This window comes from Danio rerio, chromosome 13 (genome assembly GCF_049306965.1).
Source record: "Danio rerio strain Tuebingen ecotype United States chromosome 13, GRCz12tu, whole genome shotgun sequence".
In the NCBI taxonomy this organism is placed as follows: domain Eukaryota; kingdom Metazoa; phylum Chordata; class Actinopteri; order Cypriniformes; family Danionidae; genus Danio; species Danio rerio.
The window spans coordinates 42,885,693-42,912,500 of NC_133188.1; the positions used below are offsets into that span (position 1 = coordinate 42,885,693).

At 34.7% G+C, this 26,808-nt stretch overlaps 1 protein-coding gene across 4 annotated transcripts in view; it reads right to left on the reverse strand.

Annotated features, from left to right (window-relative positions):
- Window positions 1-26,808, reverse strand: part of slc35f3b (solute carrier family 35 member F3b) — a 162,535-nt gene that overhangs the window by 32,173 nt on the left and 103,554 nt on the right. Inside the window, exon 1 of one of the 4 annotated variants that reach the window (XM_009307522.5) lies at window positions 23,373-23,635. The exons of the other annotated variants lie outside the window; for them this stretch is intronic. Coding sequence (XP_009305797.1) covers window positions 23,373-23,448 — 76 coding nt within the window. The 5' untranslated portion in view covers window positions 23,449-23,635. Of the gene's footprint in view, window positions 1-23,372; window positions 23,636-26,808 lie in introns of those variants that run through there. 4 annotated transcript variants of the gene reach the window in all.

Sequence of the window (26,808 nt, forward strand, 5' to 3'; positions counted from 1 at the left end):
GTGTAGGGCGTCCAAACATTTTCAACAATAAAGAATATTTAATGGAAAGAATATGCATATGAATTCTGTATATGAAGCCCAAAGGGTCAGGAGACATGTCAGACTGATCAATGGACTCAACCTTAAACACCTAAATGAGGCATGAAATTCAGACTGTTGTCGGTGTGATGGTTCAGTGTTGTGTGACGCTGCCCTTGAACACAAGCTGTCACTGCGCTCTCTCTCTCTTCCTCTCTCTCTCTCTTATTCAAATGAGCTTCATTGGCATGACTTGTCAAGTATTACCAAAGCATTGCGCATTACATGAATATGAATAAAATAGTATAGTGATTATTTATTTATTCATTCATAAATTTTCTTTTCGCCTTAGCCCCTTTAATAATATGGGGTTGCCACAGCAGAATGAACCGCCAACTTATCCAGCACATGTTTTACGCAGCAGATGCCCTTCCAGCTGCAACCCATCTCTGGGAAACACCCATACATTCTCATTCACACACATACACTATGGCAAATTTAGCCTACCCAATTCACCTTAACAGCATGTCTTTGAACTTTGTGGCGGAAACAACACGGGGAAAAACATGCAAACTCTACACAGAAATGCCAACTAACCCAGCTGAGGCTTGAACCAGCAACCTTTTTGCTGTGAGGCGAGAGCACTACCCACTGCGCCACCGCGTCACCCAGTATAGTGATCATATAATACACATACACACATACACAAAAAAACTATTAGAAATGTGATAAATACATACACAAATGAGATCATATGATTAGTTCTTCTGTGAAAGTGGACGTGTGTTTAGATATCCACACATCTCTGTTTCCTCAAAATGAACCGCCACTGGCACTGGGTGTGTGTAATTATCTGAGAGCTGTGAATGTGTGTGTGGTAACGATGGAGAAGGATAATCAGTGTGATGCGGACAGGAGTCTCTGATGACACATTTCATGAATGCACACAGGGCATACAACATACAAACTCAATGGAAAACTGAAAGAAATGTGCCTTGTTGAATTATGTGGAAGGAAATACAGAAAAAGCGCAATGCCAAAATACATTAATAATAATAATAATAATAATAATAATAATAATAATAATAATAATAATAATAAAATAATAATAGACAATATTAATAATTGAATAATCAAAAATAATTATAATAATTGTTATTTTGTAATTATTACTATTCTTATATTATTATTTTTAATAATTAAATTATTTATTTAATTGTTTGTTTGTTTTTTATATGAAAACTCAATATAAAATATATAAAATAATATTAATGATAATAAAGAATATAATAATTACAAAGTGATTATTTTAAATATATTTATTATTATTGTTATAATAATTATAATAATAACAATAATAATTTACTATTATTATTATTACTATATATTTTTTATTTTAGAAGAAAGAATATATATATATATTATATATATTTTATTTAGAAGAAAAAACAATACAAATTGTGAAATAATAATAATAATAATAATAATAATAATAATAATAATTAAAATAATAATTTTCTAAGTATTGCTATTATTATATTTTTCGTCCCTGTATCTGACAAATTAGTATCATGTATTTATTTAATTTTTTGTTTTTATAGGAATACTTAATATAATAATAATAATAATAATAATAATAATAATAATAATAATAATACAATTTAAATAATAATAATAATACTATATAATAAAAATTTAAAAAATAATAATTATATATTTAAAATAATAATAATAATAATAATACTAATAATAATAAAATATTAATAATAATAATAGTAATACTACTACTACTACTACTACTACTAATAATAATAATAATAATAATTTTCTAAGTTTTGTTCTTATTTTATTCTTCATCCTGAAATTTGGTAAATTATTATTTATTTATTTATTTTATTTATCTATTTGTTTATTTATCTGTTGATATAGATACCCAATATAAAATATATATTAACTATAATAATTATTAACTAATCAGTAAATAAACCCTTATAAGTTTAATTTAATCATCTTAAGAGATTATTTAGTCAACACTACTTCACATCAGTATAGTGTTCTCCAGCAGAAAAAAAAACAAAAACTGTCATACAGTTTCTGAAGGTTATTCTGTGTAATTAATATTAAGAGAAGAGTCTTGACCTCACACAAAAAATTTTTTTAAAACAGCTTGAGCAGGACTGATGGAGTCTAAATCAGATGTTACTGGATAATGAGCACGTCTTTGACCTTCACAGCCATTTAAAACAATCCAAAGGTCATTATGGAGACTTTCTGAAGTAATAAGAAGGATAGCTCAACCACAAAATGACGTCAGTCATCATTTACACATCCTATATTTTTGTTGGTTGAACAGTTATTATGAAAACAGTTGGAAACTTGTAACCATTGACTTTCTTAATGTTTGATTTTCCTAAAAAATAACAACTCATAAAGACATGGAATCACTTGAGGGTGAGCAAATGGAGAGTACATTTTCATTTTTGGGTGAACTATTCTTTAAATTGAAGTGAACGGCCTTCTACATCTTTCTCCATCAGAATTAAATTAAATTAAATTAAATTAAATTAAATTAAATTAAATTAAATTAAATTAAATTAAATTAAATTAAATTAAATTAAATTAAATTAAATTAAATTAAATTAAATTAAATTAAATTTAATTAGCCTGATCTCCCTAATAAAAAAAACATATTTTTTTCTTATTTTATGATGTTTAGTATATAAAATATATTTGCTCTGACATTTGTTTTGTTTAATTTCAGTCAGAGAAGCAATCATTTTAGCATTTACACTTTCAAAATGATAAGAAAATGCAGTAAAAATAAGCCCAAAATCTCAAAACTGACATCAGATGCATGGAAAAAAAATGTTTTTGCCGGCAGTATCTTGCCTTACAGTGAATTCTCATGCTTGCATTAAAAAAGTTGGAAAGCTCCATATTTCATACCTTTAAAAAGTACAATCATGTTGTCACTGCCACAAAATGTGTGCAGACAGAGCGAGCAAGACCCCAATTTGAGGCAAGCATTGGCCTTTTCTTCCTTCTGCATGAACACTTCTAAAAGCGTCTGTTTTAAAGAAATCAGCTCTTCTTCTTGACAGGGAAGATTAAAGTATGACGGTGCCAGAGGCTCAGTACTGAAGCAGTCTTTCTCATCAAAAAGCATCAGAAAATGTAGAGACGAATCAGGAGAAGCACATGAAATGCAGAGGTCAGAGCTCACAGACACAAAACGCCATGAAATTTCAGCCTCAAAACATGACAGAATTGCGTCGGGACCTCTGCGTGACCCAGTGAATGCGATTTGGTAAGTGCTGGTGTAATATCATGCATTTGCATTTGCTTTAGCCCATAATGGTGAGTCATGATGAAGACGCTGGATTGATATACTGCAGCCGTCAGTTACTATCTTTTTTCCTGTTTAATCAAGAATATAAACAAACAAACAAAACAAACTCACATAAATAATATTAACTTATTTGTTCAGCAAGAAGGCAAAAAGTCTATTTTGAGTAAAAAATAAAACAGGGATACAAAATAGTAAAAATTTTAAGGACAATACAAAACTACAGTATATTAACAAAGTAAAACTAAAAACCAAAAATAAAACTAAAAACATACATTTTAATTAATAGAAAACATTGAAAATGTATTTACAATTTTGCAAAAATGCTAAATATATATCAAATAACTAAAACTAAAATGAACTACAAGTACATCATTTTTTTAAATAACAACAATAAGAATAGAATAAACTGTAAGAAAAACTGTTAAAAACTATAAACTGTGGGCATTTCAAAAATCAACTACAATTACACAAAAACATAATTTCTGAAACTTAACCTAAAATTAAAATGAAACTTTACAAAACTGGGATATTCACAGATAAAATAAAGAAAAAATAAAAACAAAACAAAATAAATTAATTAAATCATATACTGAATTGAATAAAACTACACAGACACATAAAAAACTAGGATTAAATCATAAAAACATTACATTTTAAAAGAAAAATGGAAAAATATACTAAAAAAGTACAACTAAAATTAAATCAAATTATACAGACATTTTAAAAAATCTCAAAAATATGACTAAAACTAAAACCTGAACTAAATTTAAAGTAAAAAAGGAAAATTAAAAAAATTAATCTGAAATAAAAACTGCTAAAACTATATACATCTAAAAATAAATATAAGGACCACAAAAATACCATAATTTCTTAAATTTTACCTAAAACTAAAATGAAACTGGAATATTTAGAAACAACATAAAATAAAACAAGAATATAAAGTAAAAGAAAATCATACACTGAATTGAATAAAACTACACAGACACATGAAAAAATTTAATTGAGTAAATTCATAAAAAAGCATTACATTTCACAAGAAAAATGGAGAAATATACTAAATAACTCAAACTAAAATCAAACTAAAATCAAAATCAAACTATACAGACATTAAAAAAACACTCAACAATAGAACGAAAAAACCTGAACTAAAATTAAAGTGAAAAAGAAATAAAAGGAATATTTAAAAACTTAATCTGAAATAAAAACTGCTAAAACTACAGCCGATTAGAATGTTATAACTTGATTGAATGCGTGTTATCAGTGGTTTTCAGCTGATAGATATGGGGCAGTTATTATCCAACAATATGTTCAATACTAGTGTCTTAAAAATATCTAGTCAAATATTATGTAAAGTCATCATGGCAAAGATAAAATAAATCCGTTAATAGAAATGAGTTATTAAACTATTATGTTTAGAAATGTGTTGAAAAAATCTGAAATTGGGGAAATGTATATACAGGGGGCCCAATAATTCAGAAGGGCTAATAATTCTGGCTTCAACTGTATTTCTTTGTTTTTGGAGTGAATCAGCGAGCTCTCCACAGTTTGCTCTGCAGTGCAGATCTGATAATGGAAGCTCTCACAGTGCCAACGCTGCACTGAGCGCCAGCAGCATGAAAGAGCTCAGACGCAGAGCAGCTCCGTGTTGTTTTGTAATGGTGGCGAGCGCGTCTGCGACATCAGTGCAGGACTTCAAACAGTTGGAGATGAAATACAAGCGTGTGCCATCTGTGTGACGGCGGGCAGATCTGCAGCTCTGCGGGATTCTGGGAATGCTGGATTTACTCTGATGGCTCACACGTCCTTGAAGGAATATTTCATGTTAAAAGACATGTTGCCATAATCACAGTTTCCATTTATACTGGTCGATATAAAGTCTTATGGTTCATTCACACCGAATGCGTTTTTGCCAAGTGTCAACCTCCTGCTCTCCCTCGTGAAGCAAAAACGGAATTGAAACTGCAATGCATCGAAATTCCGCTAGTCCTGGCTCCATAAAAGAGCAAAGTTCTATTGAGCCCACTATTAAAATGGCCAACTTTACAGCAGAAAAAAAGGTGTTTACAGCCTGGTACAAATATTAGCTGGTACAGCTAATAATACCCTTCATGACAACTGTGAGGGGGTTGAATTTTTTTATAACTCATCCGTTTTTATTATATTAGGTTATATTAAGTCTGCATAATTAAGGGCGTGGCCACTTGAGTGAAAGCTAGGTCTCGCTGGTCACCGTCAATTCACCTCAGCTGATTCCAGCAGATTAGTCGCTGAACTCGGCATATGCATCACATTTTTGAGTTGTTTTATGTGGCTTTACACAGTCAGTTGCTTTTTGGAATTATTTCTTACAATTATCCGATATTATGGCATGCTGTGTGCACTTAAGTGTGTCAACAAACCATTCAAGTGGCCTGCATTTCCCAGGTGAGTGAAATTTTATACTTGTATAATATCTATAAATGTATTTGTTTTTCATTTATCATTTAAATTTTCCTTTATACACTCCAGAATGTGACAGATGCTAAAGAACTATATATAGACTATATTTTAAATGTTTGGAAGTAATTTGCATTCCCTCCTGTAGAAAAACGTCATAAGAACAATGTTTAGTGGCTCAATGTATTACAGCAGTGTTTTTAATAGACTAAACACTTTATTGGTATAGTACACAAGCAAGCATAAGTGATCAGAACACAAATGAGTCGCGGGTAATGAAGTATTAAGCATTTCTCCCAAAGAAAAGCCCATCTAATGGCTTTTGCTAGCAAAATGCTAACAGGCGTCTGTAGTGCCTCTCTGCCTCTTTGCCCTTGTTTAGTATCCCCTGGCAGGTGTGATGACGCATGAGCAAAATGTTGACGATTGGCCACGCCTACTGGTAGCTTCTTTTGTGTTTTTCAGAAATCTATGTGTCACGTCACGAATACTACGTCCATATCCTTTACACTCTATAGTTTTTGCTTAAAAAACGCGAACTTGGCACTCAGGAATGGGTTTTAAAAAAGCATAGTGCAGTACAAGGCCAACGTGATGTAAAATGATAAACATGATGTAATAACAAAAGCTATAGACAAACGTTGTGTGTCCGAAATCGCATACTTCCAAAATTTATAGTACGTTAAAAACAGTATGCGAGCCGAGTAGTATGTCCGTGTCACCGACTCGGTCCCAGTAACTCCCCACGCTGGCCAGCAGAGGTCATCATCACCGGACCACTAACATTACGTCATCCACTTACACTGATAGCATGCACACCTGCAGCTCATTCAGTTGATGACCCACGCTCACACATATAAGCAGCACACACACCGCAGTTCATTGCAAGAAGTCTTGTTCTGCCCCGGCTAACACTACTGAGCGTTTCTCATCCTTGCCTGCTTTCCCGTTGCTTACCTTGCTTTGATTACCGACCTTGTCCTGCCTGCCTTGTACCTGTGCCTGTTTCCCAACTCTGATCCACGCCGCCTGCCTTGAACTCTAGCCTGCACACCGACATTGAGATTTGCCTGCCTCTGACCCATGCCTGCATACTCATCATGTGTTTACCTGCCGCCAGCCCTTGGACGATATACTACTGTGTTTGATGCGAGTTCGCACACGCATTACATATGTGTGCTTGTTTTTATTAAACTGTTTTTAATAAATATGCTGCAAATCTGCAGAGTGGATGCGCGCGTACTGAAGAGCGGTGTTATCCGCGCGTACTGATCAGCTGTGTTGTCGCGAGCGTACTCAAGAGTGGTGTTGTCGCGCACCTACTGAAAGGCGGGACCGAAGGTGTGCCGCGTCGCGGGGGCACTTTTGATCATTTTGGAAGCGCACTTTCTATCCAAGACTAAAAAGCCCATGTGCACTGCACAGGTTGAGCCCTATGTGTGCACGTGCCTGCCCTCACCTAAAAAAAGGCTTATATATGTATAAATAAAACACCCCCACCCCACTCCAGTCACATCAGTCTGTACCAGTCTGTATCTACCTATAATATATATAAGATGCAGGTAGTAGCTAGGTAGGTGGCAGGCTGCAGATAGGTAGCTAAGTGGCAGGCAGGGGCGGGAACAGCTTACCTTGGTTCTGGCCGGCGCGAGTTCCCTCCTAACACTTCCCGCCCGTCACAGCGTCTAACAAAGGGGCGGGGTGTGTGGTGACGTCATCGGCATCCCCGCCCCTTTGTTTACACGGCGGGCGGGGAATGCCAGTGACCGCTGTGTACGGATAGAATCAGCGGAGCGGGGAGCGCTCTCTCTCCCCGCTCCGCTGATTCTGTCAGTGTACAGCGATCGGCGCGGGCAACAAAAATATTGCACTGAGGGCCACAAATGGCCCGCAGGCCGCGAGTTTGAGACCCCTGCTTTATAATAACTACACACGTAGAATCATTTACTAAGCATTTGCATCTAGTGAATTCATTATTTGTTAAGCATTAACTCTACATTAATAAATAATATTAAACTATTGAAATTAATGTTTACATATCTTATTATTCAGGGACATTTTAATGGTTACTATGTATGTTAATAAATGCTTTATTAACTCAACTTCATGCAGTTTTGTGACCTAATCTAAAGTGAGGACTATATATGCTTTATAAATCCCTTATAAATGACAATCAGTATCAAATGAACAATAATCATTGTGATCTTATCTAAAAAGTAAAATTACTGTAAAGTTCAAACATTGCCAAATAACAGGAGTGTCAAAACATGACATTAAATTGGACAATACAAAATACAATATAATAATTTAACAATATAATAAGATGTGATGTTTAAACTGTCCAGTAATTTTATTAAGGCATTTTTAAAGCATAAATAGTCCTCACTTTAGATTAGGTCACAAAACTGAATGAAGTTAAGTTAACAAAGCATTTCCTAACATACAAATGAACTTTTAGTATATGCCTGAATTATAAGATTTTTAAATGGTTATTTGAACAGTTTATTAATGGTTTACTTATGCATTCTGAATGATCTTAAAAAACAACCAACTATGCTTAAAAAAACTAGATTATAAATAATGCAATACTTATTTTTGTCATGAAAATAAAATCACTAACAAAGTATGAAAATACAATCATTAAGCACATTATAAATGTGGTTGTCAAGAACACTGCTTACTAACTTTTATTAATGTAGTGTTAATGCTTAGCAGATAGTGAAATGATTAATAAATCGTTCATAGTGTGTAGTTATTATAAAGTGTTACCACTGCAGTTTATTAACGTCTACCCCACACCCATCCCTAAACCCAACCGTCACAGTAAAGTAAAACAGTAGCTGCACAGAGTATTATTAATATTATCTATTAAATTACGCAATAAATTTTTTTATCGTCTACCCCTACCCTAACCCTAAACCCAACAATCACAGTACTGTAAAAATATGAATTATTGTTATATAGTGTCCTTAAAAATGCTGCTATATCGATGTGCGTATCGCACTTTCGGCCGGTCGAGATTCTGAAGTGCGCATCCAATGGACGCTACGCTATCCCATCCATAATGTCACGTGAGTAGAAGTGAAGCGACGTAACTGATGGTAGGTCATATGATAAGGACATCCAAGTTCCATTCGTACTACTCACAGTTATAGAACACACTTTTCTTATGGCCGTGAAAAAAATTGAAATGTAGTAGATACTGAGATGTAGGCCATTTTGGACCCAGCCAAAGCCTATAGAATACACAAGACATGTCACTTGTATAGTTTTAAAAAGTGCAATGATCAATATAGCGAATGAAGCTCCGCCAATCATCAATCGCTATAGACTGAGGATTCTCCAGTGGAGGGGGTCGGACCAGATTATTGTTTAATTTGAAGGTTTAGAAATTAAACTAAAGAGACAGTTGTTGTTTAATTTTATTAGTGATTCCTAATTTGAACTTTAATCGTAGGCTTGGCAAGCAGTTTTGGAGAATTTAATGTTTCCACATTTAAACAGAATGCCAGAGCATACTGCCTGAGAGGCGTTTCAAAGATGGCCGCCGAGTGAAATGACTTGCCTTTAAGGGACTTTGGTAATGATGACAATAACTAGCCCATTAGAAATAGGAAAAACTATGTTATGATAAGTACTTGAAGATACAATAATATCCCAAGACAAAGCCTCTTCCGCAATTAAATAACAGTAAATAAAACAGATGCCATGCCAACTCTCTACTAGAAACAGAAGCTCTCAATTGTTGCCCAACTTCTGAGCACTTCTGATTCAAGCTTAACAATCAAACATTTCCATAAAGTGCATGTTTTATTAAAAAAAAACAATAGAAAAGTAGCGCAATGGAGAGGGAACATGCATTCTGTGTGAACGGCCCCTTAGGTGACATATTTTCACCAACAAAAATGAATTTGAAGATATTGTTTCACCGATTTAACTCAATATGGATTTATCTGGAAACCAATCACAGAAATATGTGACAACAGCCAATCAGTGTACAGTTAATGTACCGCTTAAAGAAATAGTGCACCCAGAAATGAAAATTCTGTTATTGTTTATTCACTCACTTGTTACAAATCTGAGTTATTTTCTTATGTTTGAAAAATGCTGGAAACCTGTAACCATTGACTTGCAAAGTATTGGTTTTTCCTACTATGGATGTCAATGGTTACAGGTTTTAAACTTTCTTCCAATGTCTTGCTTTGCGTTTAACAGAAGAAAGAAGTTTGGAACCACTTGAGGGTGAGTAAATAGTGAGCATGTTTTTACTTTGGCAGCAAACTATCAGTTATTCCTATCTTTTGCTGTTGTGTGTCAGTGAAAATATTTGTTTACATTTCCAAGACATCCCTTTTTGTGGGTAATTGCAGTAATTCAGTTAGATTTATGTGATAATTCACAGAGAATTCACAACATAGTTAAATCAGGTTAACTAATAAATAAATAAACTTTTATTTTACTCTTGAACTTATCCTTAAACAAATGCCTAAAACTTTATACACTACTGAAGGCAGGTTTGCACTAAATAGTTCCTGAATATTACAAATGCATGCACATTGAATATCAGCATAGAATACCTATAGTTTCGGTTAATATGATAATATTGTTTTTTCAATAATTTGATGTTTGTCAAGCAGAAGGGACAGCGAGGACATTTATAATTATAAAACAATTCCAACTATTTTAAATAACTTTAAATACAATCATTTTTGAAAATTATTGCCTATATTAATTTGTATTACTGAATTGTTTACAATTATTTATATGATAATATTTCATGATATCTCTATATTACAAATAAATGTATCCTTGGTAAACATACCTAAAAATATTCATCAAAGCAAACAATTTTATTCTTATTTCCATTATACATTAAAACAGTAGTGCTAAACTGCATTTATTTTCCCCTGTTGAAGGTTTCTGCACTCCAGCCAGCCAGAACTGGAGTGAGTGACAGATGCTTTACTGTAACACCACAAAGGCCTTAAAAATTAGCATTCATTCATGCTGACGCCACCCATATGTTTTCAAATGTATTGTTTAAGAAATGCAGTGCTGCTGTTTCAAGTTTAAGACAAAGTTGCAATATGGAATTAAAGAAAAATATTATTCAGCACTATATTATAACAGACACAGCTTGAAGATGCATGCAGTGCTATTATGAAGTCAACATCCATTCATTCAATCTTTTTTTTTTAGTTTAGTCCCTTTATTAATCAGGGGTCACCACAGCGGAATGAATTGCAAACTTATCCAGCATATGTTTTACATAGTGGATGCCCTTCCAGCTGCAACCCATCACTGGGAAACACTTATACACTCCCATTCACACACATACACTATGGACAATTTAGCCTACCCAATTTACCTATAGCACATGTCTTTGAACTGTGGGGGAAACCGCAGCACCTGGAGGAAACCCACGCAAACACAGGAAGAACATGCAAACTCAACACAGAAATACCAACTGACCCAGCCAAGGCTCGAATCAGCGACCTTCTTGCTGTGAGGCAACATCGCTACCCACTGCACCACCACGTTGCCGTATAAGTCAACTATACTTAAGTTCTGATAAGACGTGTGTGTGTGTGTGTCTCAAGTCTGTGTGTATGTATGTGCCTGGTATTCATCAAATGTCCCCACAAGTATAGCAATACCAGTAATTGTTGAACTTGTGGGGACATTCTTTTGGTCCCAATGGGGAAAATCCCTCACAAATCATCCAGACTTTTGGAAAGTATACTGTCCAAATCCTCACATAAATCATGAAATGTATGTGTGCAATGTATGTATAAATGTGTGTGAGTGTGTTTTGCAGATTTCCGACCAAGTATAGTAAATGCAGTAAATGTTGACCTAGTGGGGACATTTTTGGTCCCTGTGAGAGAAATGTAAGAGCTAATCACAGAGAATGAAGTGTTCAGAAGATGTAAAAATGCCGTTTGTTTCCTGTGAGGATTGAATTTCAGAATAAGGAAAACAAAATATAAAGTTAAAACAGTATGATCATCATCTATAGGATGTCCCCATAAAGGTAGTTGTACAAGTGTGAATGAATGAATAAGCAAGTGAGTGAGTGAATGTGTGTGTACTTGTTTTTATAACCCCGCCTAACCTTAAACCTAAATGCACACAGACTCATCGGGATAAAATTGAGGTCTTCATTGGTAAAATATAAATGTAAATCACATAGAATGAAGTAATTTGACAATGTAAAAATGCAAATTGTTTCCTGTGAGGGACGGGTTCAGGGGTAGGTGGATAGAATAGACCATTTGTGTAGTAGAAACATCATTATGTCTATATATATATTATATGTCTATAAGAAACCAGTTTGTGTTTGTGTGTGTGCGTGCATGTGTGTCAGTAAACCCAGCAGTGTCCAGCTAGTGGAACAGATGTCTGGATGTCAGACTCAGTTTTGACCTGGTCAAGGCTCACGGACATGACAGAGAAAAGCACATCTCTGCCAGTCACCCACTGTGAGTGTGTTTGTGTGTGTGTGAATGTTTATGACTGTGTACAGTAGTACAGAGTATCAGATATGTTTATATAGGAAGTAATAAGGATTTTGATTCAACAAACCTTCCCTGCTTAATAATAACAACAACAAAAAAAGACTCATTTACTGTTTTATATGTGTAGGTTACATCATTACACCAATAAATTGCCATAACCCATTATATCATTTGAAAAAACAATTAATGACTCAACAGTTCATTCACTCAATATCATGCAGTGTGTGACTTAAATGTCAACCATTTCATGATTTATTGCCAATTATTTGATTGATTGAGTTAGTTGATTATTGTGTCTATGTAAAAAAAGTTTTTATTTGCTTTGTTTCATTTTGTGAAGCCTTGCTTTATATATAAAAGCCTCTTGAAGGCATGGTTTATAATGAATTTATAACAGCTATTTGTATTGCTTTAACTGATGCGTGCAAGTTCTAAGATATTTTTACCTAATTCATTCATTCATTCATTTTCTTTTGTATTTTCTTTTTGAATCAGTATTCAGATTCAAGAAGCAGACAGAACTGCTGTATATATATATATATATATATATATATATATATATATATATATATATATATATATATATATATATATATATATATATATATATATCGTTTTTTTGTTGCTGTCTTGTTTTTTTACAAAATTCAAAGTTTATGTCTGACAGTTCTGACATATGATAGAACATATGATTTGATTGGGAGATGTACATTTGTAGTTACACTCTTAAAAATAATGGTTCTTTTTTGGCTTCTATGGAGAAACGTTTAATTCTAAATAAAAGATTATTTTTAGTAAAAAAATAATATAAATTTAATATAAATAATAATTGTTTCAGCAACTCGTTCTTAAACAAAATGCTTTAATCAGTGTCCCTCTGGCTCATATATTCAGACTCACTCACTTTTTGGTTTATTTGCTTATTTTTAGTTTAATTTAGGGGTGAGTGGCAAAAAAAATAACATAACCTATTTTCAGTGTGCGATAATATTTGTCGGCGAAAAATTCAGTGCATCGCAAATATTTACACATTTCTAGATTCCCATTTTTGCACAGTTCTTCTGTGTGATTGGCTCTTAGATCAATCATTCATTAATTTTCCTTCAGGTTAGTCCCTTCATTCATCAGTGGTTGCCACAGTGGAATAAACTGCCAACTATTCCAGCATATGTTTAATGCAGTGGACATCCTTCCAGCCGCAACCGTCCCACATCCACACATACAATATGGCCAATTTAGCACATCCAATTCACCTATAGTGCAAGTGTTTGGACTGTTTGGACTGTGGGGGAAACCGGAGCACCCGAAGGAAACACAGGGAGAACATGCAAACTCCACACAAAAAGCAGAGACATAAACCAGTGACCTTGCTTTGAAGCGACAGTGCTAACCACTGAGCCACTGTGTCGCTGCTCTTAGATCAATATAGAGTAAAAAAATCCAGAGCTTATCATTGTTATTGACAGAAATTTTATTGCGATTCAATGTAGTATTGTTTATCAGCCCAGACCTACTTCAATCTTTGAGGACATGAAAAAGCCATCTATGTTTAAACCATCTTTCTTTTTAAGTCAATCCAAACCAATTCTCTTCAGATGCTGCAGAAGAAGGACTGCAGTTTAACAGACTGGAGTCCCGCCAGCGCTGCTGCTCTAGATCAATACGTAATAGATTGAGCAAAAAGTCCTCAATGAATGTATTTGATGAGGCAGCGCTGCAGGTGTTTCCCCAAACACAGCTCTTCACGCTAATGTCCTGCCTGTGTCAATCTGACAGTCAGCTCGCAGCTTGCAGACTTCCACTTAAATATACAATACTAATCCAGCTCAGCCTGTAAACACTGTGCTGAGGCTCATCGATAACGTCCGAGACAGCATCTCAGCCTTGCTGGATTTATTAAGTCTTTGTCAATTCTTGTAAATAAGCAGTCCTTCATGAGAGTTTATTGGTGGAACTGGGCGAAATAAACAATGAAGCAAATAAAAGACTCCTTGTGTGAGGAAAATAAGGTATTTTGCATTTTTATTGAAAAACAAAATGGAAAAAATAGCAGTAATAGATGGTCTCTACAGACCATACATACATATCTTAAGGGGATAGCGTACACTGTAAACAATGCTAGGTTCCAAACAAGCCATTTGTGTTGGGATAACATGAAGGAATTACGTAAACGTATTAGTTTTTACAAATTTAAGGGGATTGAACATACAATAATCACGTTAAGAATTAATCCTTTAATTCTTTTTCATTTGTAAAAGCATTTGTGTGTTGCTGTACATCCTGTGTGTATTAAGCAATGTTTAAGTCGCACAACTCAGGCACTCTGCGCTTGACTTTAGACCTGCTTTCAGCTGGTCAATTGCGCAGTCGATTTCAGTTCCTCAAAATAGCAACGCTCCAACAATGCACCTTAACACACCTCCTTTATAGACCAGCACACCCTTGAGTCTACACAGTGGTGCACAGGGCCGGAGTTGGACTCCTTTTCAGCCCTGGAGTTTCAAGCCTCAGACCGGCCAACCTCAGTTCACGACTGACTATATTAAAATGAGGTCATTTCCAATTAAGTTTCTAATTACACTATCACGTCTTTTTTTGAGAAAACAGCTGCTTTAGTACTTCAAATGTTCAACAACCCTAACAGTATTTTATATCTTAACAATAAAAAAAAAATTGCTCAGACGAGGATCAAACCCGGGTCAGTGGCGTCATAAGCTGACGTGCTAACCACTGTACCACAACGGCTGTACAGTGAGAGGTGACTTATCTGAGTTATATCGTCATTAACCTGCAGGCTGCATCTGGCCCACAAGGCTGCGAGAAGACAACATTAGATAAAAAGAGCAGAGCTGCGGTAAAATAATGAATAAGAAGACTGTGTCCAGTAAATAAATAAATAATTTAAAAAGTGTGACTGCTGAGAGCAACAGATTCTGGAGCTAGGGACACCGGCCCTCGCGGCCAAAAAATGGACCGGCCCATCGGGAGAATTCTCCCGCTCCTCCCGATTAGCCAATCCGGGCCTGGTGGTGCAAATGGATTTACTATTTAAACAACGTACCACAAAATGTGAAAATTAAGGTTGCGCTGGTCTGAAAATAGCAACACATTGCGGCAAACACGTCTTGCGCCTTATTGCGCCAAGTGTATGATAGGACCCAAAGAAAATAACTGACAAATGGCATGGGTAGATTTGGGAACAAGTCTACAATCATTGAAAATAGTCAACTGCACAGTGCTAAGACCAGTAATATGTAATGACAGTGTAGTGTACAATTTGGCATTAGCATCTTTGCTTAAAAAATGAGTTTGAATAAAATATCAGTCCTTATAGGATGTGGAGCCTTCAGCACATGACCAGTCTCAGTCTCAGTGCTGCAGGGAGAAATGCAAAGGAACTTTAGAAATATAAAACACCTAAAGACTGTGTACTAGTGTTCACTAAGAGGGTAAACAGACTCTTCCAGTTAAAGAAGAACTGAAAACATCTTAGGAGAATGAGTTTACTGTACAAATGATAGTAGTTTTAGGTGAATTGCTGATGTAGATGCCAAGAAAATAAGACAAACAACATACAAGTTCTACAGTGGTGATTCCTGCAATACTTCATAGACTGTTGCCAATAGATGATCTGCAGATACAGTGTACAGTTCATGAAGAGATGTCAAAATGGCTCAATACAGTATACGAGACACAGATATTTAATAATACTCCAGTCTATATGGCAGCAGCAGGATGTTTATGAGCAGTTTCTTTGCAAAAAGAAATAAAAAAATGTTTATGTTGTGCATTGAAGAGTACATTAAGAAGAGATCAGTTGGCATTTCTGTGTGGAGTTTGCATGTTTTCCTTGTGTTCGCATGGGATTCCTCCAGATCCTCCGGTTTCCCCTACAAGTCTAAAGACATGCGGTAAAGGTGAATTGAATAAGCTAAAACTGTCCATAGTGTACGTGTGTGAATGAGAATGTATGGATGTTTTCCAGTGATGGGTTGCAGCTGAAAGGGCATCCGTTGTGAAAAACATATGCTGGATAAGCTGACGGTTCATTCCGCTGTGGTGACCCCTGATTAATAAAGGGACTAAGCCAAAAAGATATGAATTAATGAACAAGACAAGAATACATATTATAATATGAATATATTATCTGTACTAGAAAATAAAAGTGTGATGAGATCTCTAATCCTCAGTAGTGCACTAAACGAAATGCAAAAAGGAGCACTCATGCAACACACCCCTTATTCAGGATTATGTACATCCAAATACAAACTTATCAACAAGCAACATGCAAAACATTACTCTTAGACTGAAGCTCTGAATCAAACTGATTGATGTCAGATAGAAAACACCCACAGCAACATAGATGTTTTGCGGCATGATGACTGACGGATCTGAAATACATTCGATTAAAGAATTAGGCACGTCTCTCTCTCTCTCAAAAAAAAAAAAAAACTTAAAATGGTCTATTGGCATCTAAACAGGGACGCAGAGGTTTTTTTTCCTAAATAGAAAAGCCAAGATGTGAAGAGAAAGAGTTTGGCAATGAAGGCGCGTGAGTCACATCAGTGTAATGACTCACTGCAGGTTTATTACAGCCTCTCACTTCTGCCATCCTGCATAAGATTTACCTCCTGACGGAGGAATAGTTCGGCTTTACAGACTCCTTTGGCTTAATTTCTGAGCTGAAATAAAGCTCAGTACTCAGAAGTAGACTAATAACTAAACACTGTAGCTCTGTATACAGTAGCATAGGCTATATGTAACAAGTAAGAGATACATTTCAGTGCAAATTTGAACCAACAGTTTGGAGTACACTCAATAAAATCATTTTGCTGCTTGTTTAAACTACATATTTAAAATGAGCTGAACCAACACAATTCTTGAGGATGTTTTGGCACACCTTAATTGTTTTATGTTCAATCCAATTAAATTAGCAAAAACTAGGGATGCTCATTTTGCCAATTGACAACTGCCGCTCGTTAACTGAATATTAACAATTAACTGGTCAGATTAATATTAAATCATTATTTAATTTAAAAAATAATAATTGATGTGTTTATTTTGAGTCTGACACATCAACATTCATTCATTCATTCATTTTCTTGTCGGCTTAGTCTCTTTATTAATCCAGGGTCGTCACAGCGGAATGAACCGCCAACTTATCCAGCACGTTTTTACGCAGCGGATGCCCTTCCAGCCGCAACCCATCTCTGGGAAACATCCACACACACATACACACACTACGGACAATTTAGCCTACCCAATTCACCTGTACTGCATGTCTTTGGACTGTGGGGGAAACCGGAGCACCCGGAGGAAACCCACACGAACGCAGGGAGAACATGCAAACTGCACACAGAAACCCTATCTGAGCCGAGGTTCGAACCAGCGACCCAGCAACTTTCTTGCTGTGAGGCAACAGCACTACCTACTCCGCCACTGCTTCGCCACACATTAACATTGCATGTAAAATGCTGATTTATTTTTACATGCGAACAACAGCATACAGAACATGTTTATGCACCTGCAGTGTTTCCATCAGCATAAAAACAGAATAAACTAAATAAAAAAGAATAACATAAATAGGCCCTAGATATTTTCACTTAAATGACAAATTTAAATTAAGAAGCGAAAACACTGAATCCTTTTAAAGAACTGGCACAGGCTGTTTGTCTAATCATATGTTTTTTTCTTCGTCTTTTTCTGCAGTTTTTACCGTGTACTTCAGTGTACATCCAATTGGGAGGATGAAAAGTCTGATAATAAAACTAAATGAATCTAAAATGTTGTCCAAACTTTGCAATGTGTGCATCCTGTTAGGGACGTGTGACACTGATAATTGTTGTTTTAATGATGTGTGAGCTTAGATTATCGTGGATGTCACTTAATTTGCAAACATGAAACAAATCAAAAACTTGTCTTGCGAGTCTAAAAGCATTCAGTGCATGATGGAGCCTGTTAGTGTACAGATTTTAGAATCACCACATTATTAAAGTTATAAAAGCTAAAAATAATTCTATGATGTTTTTTATGTTTGTAAACACTCAAAAGATGTTTGTGCTTGTTCAAAATATTTATTTTAAATGATCTGAATCAACATTCATTCATTTTCCTTGGGTTTAGTCCCTTTATTAACCAGGGGTCGCCACAGTGGAATGAACCGCCAACTTATCCAGCATATGTTTTACACAGTGGATGCCCTTCCAGCTGCAACCCAGTACTAGAAAACATCCATACTTTCTCATATGCAATCAAATACAAAAAAAAAAAAAACAAGTTTAAAACTAGATTAAAGATCTATCTTTTTAGTAAAGCATACACTCAATGGATCGCATAATGGTATGATGCATGAGTGTGCTCCACGCAGGTGAACCGGCTGGACAACAACCTGTAGGACACATTCCTCCTGTGTTAATGCACCAAACATTGTGTTAGAAACACTTATATGCCTTACATGTTTGTTTAGATAACAGCTGTTTTAATTAATGACACTGCATTTTTGCATCTCGTTTAAATACATAATGAACAGCAGCTACACTGATTATTTTCTTTATTACTGAGGATACTAATTCCGAGGTCTCTAAAGACTATGCAGCACCATTGATGTGATCCAGGACCTGTGAGGAGATGATCCCAAGGTATCCATAATCCTGGACCAGGCATATTCCGAGCTGATGCTTTGGTGGTCATGGAGGAATACAGTGCTTAAAGTATGTACTACATTTGAAATTTAATTTACTACACGACTGTTACAAAATATATTCTATATAGTATGAATGTGGGTAGTATAAAGCATGCAATTTCGAAAGCAGCCATTGTCAGTACTTTTATCTGTTTTGTCAATGGAAAATAGTTAATTAAGAGAGCAATACTGTGTTGATTCTATCCTGAATGAATCTTTTTTTAAATGAATCAAGTAAGCCAATGATTCAATGATTGTTCAAGACAATCAACTTGCTTTAATTCAAAATGAGTGAGTCATTTTGCATTAACCATCTGAATGAAGGATTCAATGGATCACCTAGAGGACAGGGACTTTCCACCAGCTGCTAGCAGTTTTGATGTGAATCAAAATCATAACTGATACAATTAAACAAAATTAACAACAAATATGTAGAAGCTAGTTCTTGATGTGTACAAATCTTAAAGGGATCATTTTAGATGAATTAATCTGTGCGAGTAAAAATTATTTGCCTTGATTATTAAAAAATGTGCTCTCTTTTTAAATTAGCCTTCTTTTCTAATGAAGTCATTTTGATGGATGGTGCAGAAAACTCTGAATGTATCCTCTCAGATGCTAGATAGTGAAGAGGAGAAGAAAAAAATGGCATTCTGACCTCCATTCAAAGATCCAGATTCAGCTGGAAATACATCACAATACTGAAATCAAGTCAGCGTACAGTGTAAAAAATGATCTGTTCACTTAACTTAACTTAGTTAAGTCATCTTGTTGCATTGACCGAGGTAAGTTATACTGATGTAATTCTCCAAGTTAAGTTTTCTCCACTTAAAATGTTTAGTTGACAGAGTTAAATTGATCCAACTACTTATTTCAAGTTAACTGGACTTACAAAGTTTAGTTTTAATAGGTTAACTTACATTATCAATTTAGCAGAACTTGCCAAGTTTAGTTTAAATACATTAACTTATTTTTACAAGTTTACTGAACTTAATCTAGCAGATTTTCTTAAGTAGAAAAGGAAAAGAAAATGAAATGCATTTTCTTAAAAGGTATTTACTCCCAATTTTGCAGTTACACATAATGTACTTGCAATATAATTGTCTTAACAAAGTATTTTTTCTAATGAAGTAGTAATGTTTACAAAGTAATTGTAAAGTAAACTTAATCTCAAGAGAAGAAAAAAATAACTGTAAAACTCAAAAATTCACAACTCTAAAAAAAAAAACACAGGGTTGGATACCAGAACTTGAAAAATTATTATCAAATCTGATCTCAACATCTTTATTTCAATGTATTTTTATACTCTTTTTTATTTTTAAGTGTACTCTTTCACTGCAGAAATCTGCTCCAATGTTCATCAACAGTTTCTGATGCAGGAATCATCTCTCTGCTCTAGAAAGGTTTATACTGCGAACATTACACTGACAGTCGGGTCATTTTACAAGTTATAACACAAATTTGAAGAAGCATTACTTACCAAATGTAATGATTAAACAATTTAAAAAATCTGGTGAAAAATATTCCATGTGTCTGACTTCTTCTGTTGTTTAACTTGCTGTTGGCAAAATGGCTTAATGGTACATATTCTGTTATCTGCTGGATTGGAAGTATGGGACGCAACTTAAAGGATGCTGGTTCAGCAAATGTTTTTAAGTTGAGTCAACAAACACTCTATTAGTTAGGACAGCGAAAACTTACTAGGTTAAGTTGAATTATCATATTTTTGTTTCAATTCACACAATCATGTTGAGAAAACTAAAATGCAGAATATTTTTTTACAGTGTAGGAACTTTTTTTATGTTTTTATTGGCCGAAGAAACTAATAGCCCCACCCCAAAGAGACACAATCATAACAAAAGAAGTAGCTTATACACTTTTGAGGAAATTTGAGAAAATTTATTCTATAAAAGTACTTTGCACATAGTAGTATTAGTTCTATTCAAAACCATAATGTCCAATATATATATATATATATATATATATATATATATATATATATATATATATATATATATATATATATATTATTTTAATGCTGAAATGGTTCTTCTTTTTGTAAGGGTTCTACCTTAAAAATGACTCTCTTCACCTTCAAAACTTTTCGCAAAATTTTCTGTATATTCACCACAAAAGGCAGCCCATAAAGCCCAACAAGACTCTGAACTGCCAACATAAAGCTTTTAGTAATTATAGAAGCTGCCAGAATTTGGCTGCAGGCAGACTTAAACCACCGCAACACTATGTGTGGACCATTGGGTCTGAGCCAGAGCTGAAACCGAAGATCAATGAGTGTTTAACATCACACCTCATTCACTATATTACACATAAACATACTCCAGAGTATAGCAGGCCATTCTGCTCCTGCAAAGGAATCAATGAGAATATCTCAAATAGAAATTACTAATAACAAAGACAGATCGTTCTAAAAACCAAAATAAAACCTGAGCTCAATCAATCTGTAGTCCAATTCTACAGCATCGTTCCTATTTTTCTGGGAAGACGGTTATTCATATGACGTATGTACTGTAAATGAGACATCAGAGTATGATGAAACAGTGTACCACAACAACCTTCACAAAAACTGCAGATTTTTTTCTCTCTGTGCTCATACAAGTTTTATACAGAGCCCAAAACCTGAGGAAAATGTGAACTCAGAATACCTGAATGTTCTGCTTTCTAAGATTAAATCTAAATAATAATAAAAAAATCAATGCTTTGCAGGCATCTAGAAAAGGCAAGCGACTGGAACAGAAGGATTAATGTAAGTAATGGTATTGAGCACGTACACACACACACACACACGCACACGCGCACACACACCTTATGGGAAACAGCAGGTACTGGGTTCATACATCAGGTAAATGGGAAATATGGGACATGTAATCAGCTTGATGTACCAAACTGCTTTCTGGTAACATGATTGTGGCCCAAAATATGATCAGTAACAGTGCTAAAACACAATATGTATAAATTGCTTATAGTGCCAGGAATTTTAGCAGAAAGACTCTAATGCTACTGCAAAAAATATTGTAGAATTGCATGTAAAAAAATGACAATACAGGGAATATATCATATATAAAATCCTAAAAAAGCGAAGACATTTTTGAAAGGTATTTAAAAAGAAAATATGCAATTTTACTTCTAATATACTTCCAAAAAATGCATTTTTAAAAATGTAACATTTAAATATTATTGTTATGATTATGATTGTTAATATTATTATTATTAACAACAACATTAATAATAATATTAACAACAACAACAAAAACAACAACAACAATAATAATATTAACAACAACAACAACAAAATTATTATTATTATTATTAACAAGACAACAACAATTCTAAAATGGCTGTACTAAAATACTAAAAACAACAACATAATAATAATAATAATTATTATTATTATTATTTATATTATTATTATTATGTTGTTGTTGTTTTTGTTGTATAATAAAATATTAATAATGTTTATAAAAAATTACAATACAATCCTATGTGAATGCTGTTAAGTTTGTAAGCAAGTATGATTTAGAATATAAATTTTATTCATGTTAAAATATGTGATGATCCAAACTATACAGCAGCTGCTATTGACCCCCAATTGATGCAAGCTGCTTCATTAATGTCATATATACAGATTAAAAACAGCAAGTACAATGCAGAACACTGCCTCAGCCAATAGGAGGGAGTCGACAGCTTAACGGGAAGTTTCTGTCTGCAATAATAAGCAGATGGACTTTTTACATCATCATCTGAAACGTCGGAAAGACTAAGAGCAAATGACATCAAAAGAAGATTCTAAAAGGATTTCAGCCAAAATTTGGAAGCAATCAACATCAGAGTTCCAAGAAATCAAACAATGACAATTCCATGTACATTCCTTTAGGATGTATCTGACATGTTTTCTTCCTCAAGTATATACATGCTAACCTCTGCTTATATTTATATCCCAATCATAAAAATAAACCCCCCCCCCCCAACCAAAAAAAAAAAAAAAATAAAATAAATAAAAAGGAATTTCTGTAACAATATATTTCACCTCCAAAAAATGACACCGTTTCTATGTGCATTCCATTGGGATCTAAAAAAACCATGCATGCCGATTTCTTAAGATCCGGTGTATTTTTAAACCTCTGCTTACATTGATATTCCAACCACAAAGCGCACAAAAAAACCAAACATCTGCACTGGTGATGCGTAAAGGAGACATTCAGTCCTCCTCCGTATTAATAGTCTTTTTGCGCATGCAGCATATAGTTCGATTCAAACTACAAACACTATTACAAAGCAACAGAGATGTTTATACTGATCAGAATGAGGTTAAACCGTGAATCGTGAGTCGAACAGAGCCCCTTTGCGCACATACCTCTCACTTTGGTCAGCGTGAGCACCGGACTGTTACAGGCGGACAGCGGCGCGACCCGGGCCGAATGTTTCTTCATATTTGACGAGCTCGGACAGACGGAGCTCAAGCCGCATCGACTACATCGCTAAAAGCTGATTAGTGTCCGGACTGCTGTGGATGTGTGTAGCCCTGATCTCCCTCTGAGGATCCTCCTGCATGCTCCACGCGGGACAGCCAGTGCTGCAGCCCGTCTCTCTCTCTCTCTCTCTCTCCCTCTTTGCCCTATAGAGTTTGCACAGCTTGGGGATATGGAGATCTGCAGTGATGGGGATCCTGCCAGCTGCGTCGCTGTACCGCAACATGTTACCCGCCTGTGCCTTTGCTGATGGATATTATATCCGAAAAATAAAGATCATGAATGTTTCAAGTAGCCTATGAATGAAGTAATAGGAATGTCACTGAAAAGAGAACTAAAGTGAAGCTCAGAGGGAAGAATAAAACAAGGTTATCCCATAAATCTGTTTTATAATAATAATAATAATAATAATAATAATAATAATAATAATAATAATAATAATAATAATAATAATAGGGGCGAAGCAGTGGCGCAGTAGGTAGTGCTGACGCATCACAGCAAGAAGGTCGCTGGGTAAAGCCCCGGCTCAGTTTTCGTTTCTGTGTGGAGTTTGCATGTTCTCCCTGCGTTCGCGTGGGTTTCCTCCAGGTGCTCCGATCAACATTAGAATAACAAGCACAATTTGTTAACCCTTACATTGTAGGGAACATAACAGCTGCGTCAGAAAATTATATATCTACAAATAAAAAATAAATTTGGTAATGTTCTACTTCCATTACTATTACCATTAATAAAATCAAAACTATTATTAATAATTTAAATAAAGTAATAAATGACTAATGATAATATTTTAAACTATTCACATAGAAATAAGTTTGTTTTAATACTTTTTATATAGAAACACATTTTAATTAATAATTAACCATTTAAAATAAATGTATAATATTAATAATATAAAAATTATTATTATTGAATTCCAAATAATATATTCAAATGGTTAATAATATTAATAATAATGATAATATTGATACTAAAATAATAATAATAATAATAATAATAATAATAATAATAATAATAACAATAATAATATTAACAATTATTATTATAAAGTTTGTTATTATTACTATTATTATTATGCAACTATCTGTATCTGTCAAAAGAATTAACTTAATGTCAGTGGACCAAGAGTCCCTCTAAGGCAAGCCAGTTCATTTGGGTTCATCATCCAGGGGGCAGATAGTTCTGGTCATGTAAGGTCACATAAATATTGTGCCCATATTAAATGTAGAAACCACATAATATACACAAATGACAGGTTTTAAATGTATTAACTGAAGTAAAAAAAAATGTATAAAGAGGAAAAAGGAGGAGGAATATTTCTCCAAATATGTCCTTCATTATTGCCCAGAAAATAAATAATAATTATTATTAGTAAATTATCATTATCAGTTAATAATGATATAAAATAATAATATTATTATCTCATCTCATCTCATCTCATTTTCATCCACTTTTCCAGGGCCGGGTCGCGGAGGCAGCAGTCTTAGGAGAGAACCCTAGACTTTCCTCTCCCCAGACACTTCCTCCAGCTCCTCCTGGGGGATCCTGAGGCATTCCCAGGCCAGCTGAGAGACAAAGTCCCTCCAGCGTGTCCTATGTCTTCCCCGAGACATCCTCCCAATGGTACATGCCTGAAACACCTCCCTAGGTGTGTTTCCAGGAGGCATGCGAAACAGATGCCAGAGCCACCTCAGCTGACTTCTCTCGACGTAGAGGAGCAGTGGCTCTAATCCGAGCTCCTCCCGGGTGACAGAGCTCCTCAACCTATCTATAAGTGCACCCTGCCCACCCTGTGAAGGAAACTCGTCTTGGCCGCTTGAATCCGAGATCATGCTCATGACCATAGGTAAGAGTATACTGTAAAAAAAATGATGTCTGGCCACAATAAATATGGCTCATTAAAATAAACAGATTTCACTTAAAAAGTTTAGTTTTGGACATTGCTTAATTTTAAACTACAATTACTGCATAAAATGTTGATTTCACTGCTTACTTTATTTAATAATGAAAAACAACTAACATTTTTTTTTTGTAGAGTTAGCAATGATTTGAGGTTTCTTGACACCCAGTAATGTATATCATGTTATTATGTTATCTTTTTAGATTTTTTTTTTTTGGTGCCCATTGAATGTTTGACAAGCACAGTTTTGAACGCTACTTTAAAGAATACTCTTGAATTGTTTTTGAACAATTGTAATGTGTATTTATAAAGCGCATTTATTGTGTATGGCCATACACCCAAAGCGCTTCACAATCATGAGGGGGGTCTCTCCACACCACCACCAGTGTGCAGCATCTACTTGGATGATGCGACGACAGCCACAGGACAACGGCGCCAGGGTGCTCACCACACACCAGCTATAGGTGGAGTAGAGAGACATTGATAGAGCCAATTCGGTGGAAGGGGATGATTGGGAAGCCATGATCGTATGGGCCGAGAGGGACTTTGGTCAGGACACCGGGGTTACACCCCTGCTCTTTCACGAGAAGTGCCATGGGATTTTTAATGACCACAGAGAGTCAGGACCTCGGTTAAACAACACATCCGAAAGATGAGATTGTTTCTATTAAGGCAGTACATTTTTGAACATTTTTGCTATTTTTTGAACAACTAAACATGTTTTACAAAATGTTTTAAGACGCATTTGTCAAATAAAGAAGTACTTTAACACTGTTATCTGTTGTTTCTTCCACCATTTGTAATGTGTAGCTAATTGTAAGTTAACTGATAAGTGACTTGGTATTTTAATGTTAAATAACTAAACATTTTCAATTAAAATGAGCTTAAGATTTTATAATTGGGTAAACAGAACTTTTGGTAGAAATAAGTTAAATTTGTAAACAAAAACTGCTTAAAATATTGTATTACACCAACCAATTAATTTGCCTTTCGGGTCAGCTCCTTCATTACCACAACAGACCGATACATCGACAGCATTACTGCTGCCGCCTGTCAATCTTATGTTCCATCCTTCCCTTATAATAACAATAATAATTAATAATAATAATTTAGCAAACACCAACGTAACAATACATCATTTATTATTGATATTATACTGTATATTATTGGTGTTCCTGTTTTTGCAGGGAAAAAACAAAATTACAACTGTGGGGGTTAAAACGTCACCTGCTAAAGACAGGTCATTCACTTTCCTGCCTTCTCTGCAGTTCTCCTTCAATTTACTGCAATCCTGCCCATTTTCCACTCCTGTTTCCCTCACAGCTAGGCAGGTGTTTAATGGAAAAATCATGATGGAAACCAGAAGAGGATCTGTGGAGCGGAATATATATCCATGATGTATGACTCAGCTAAAGCTCACA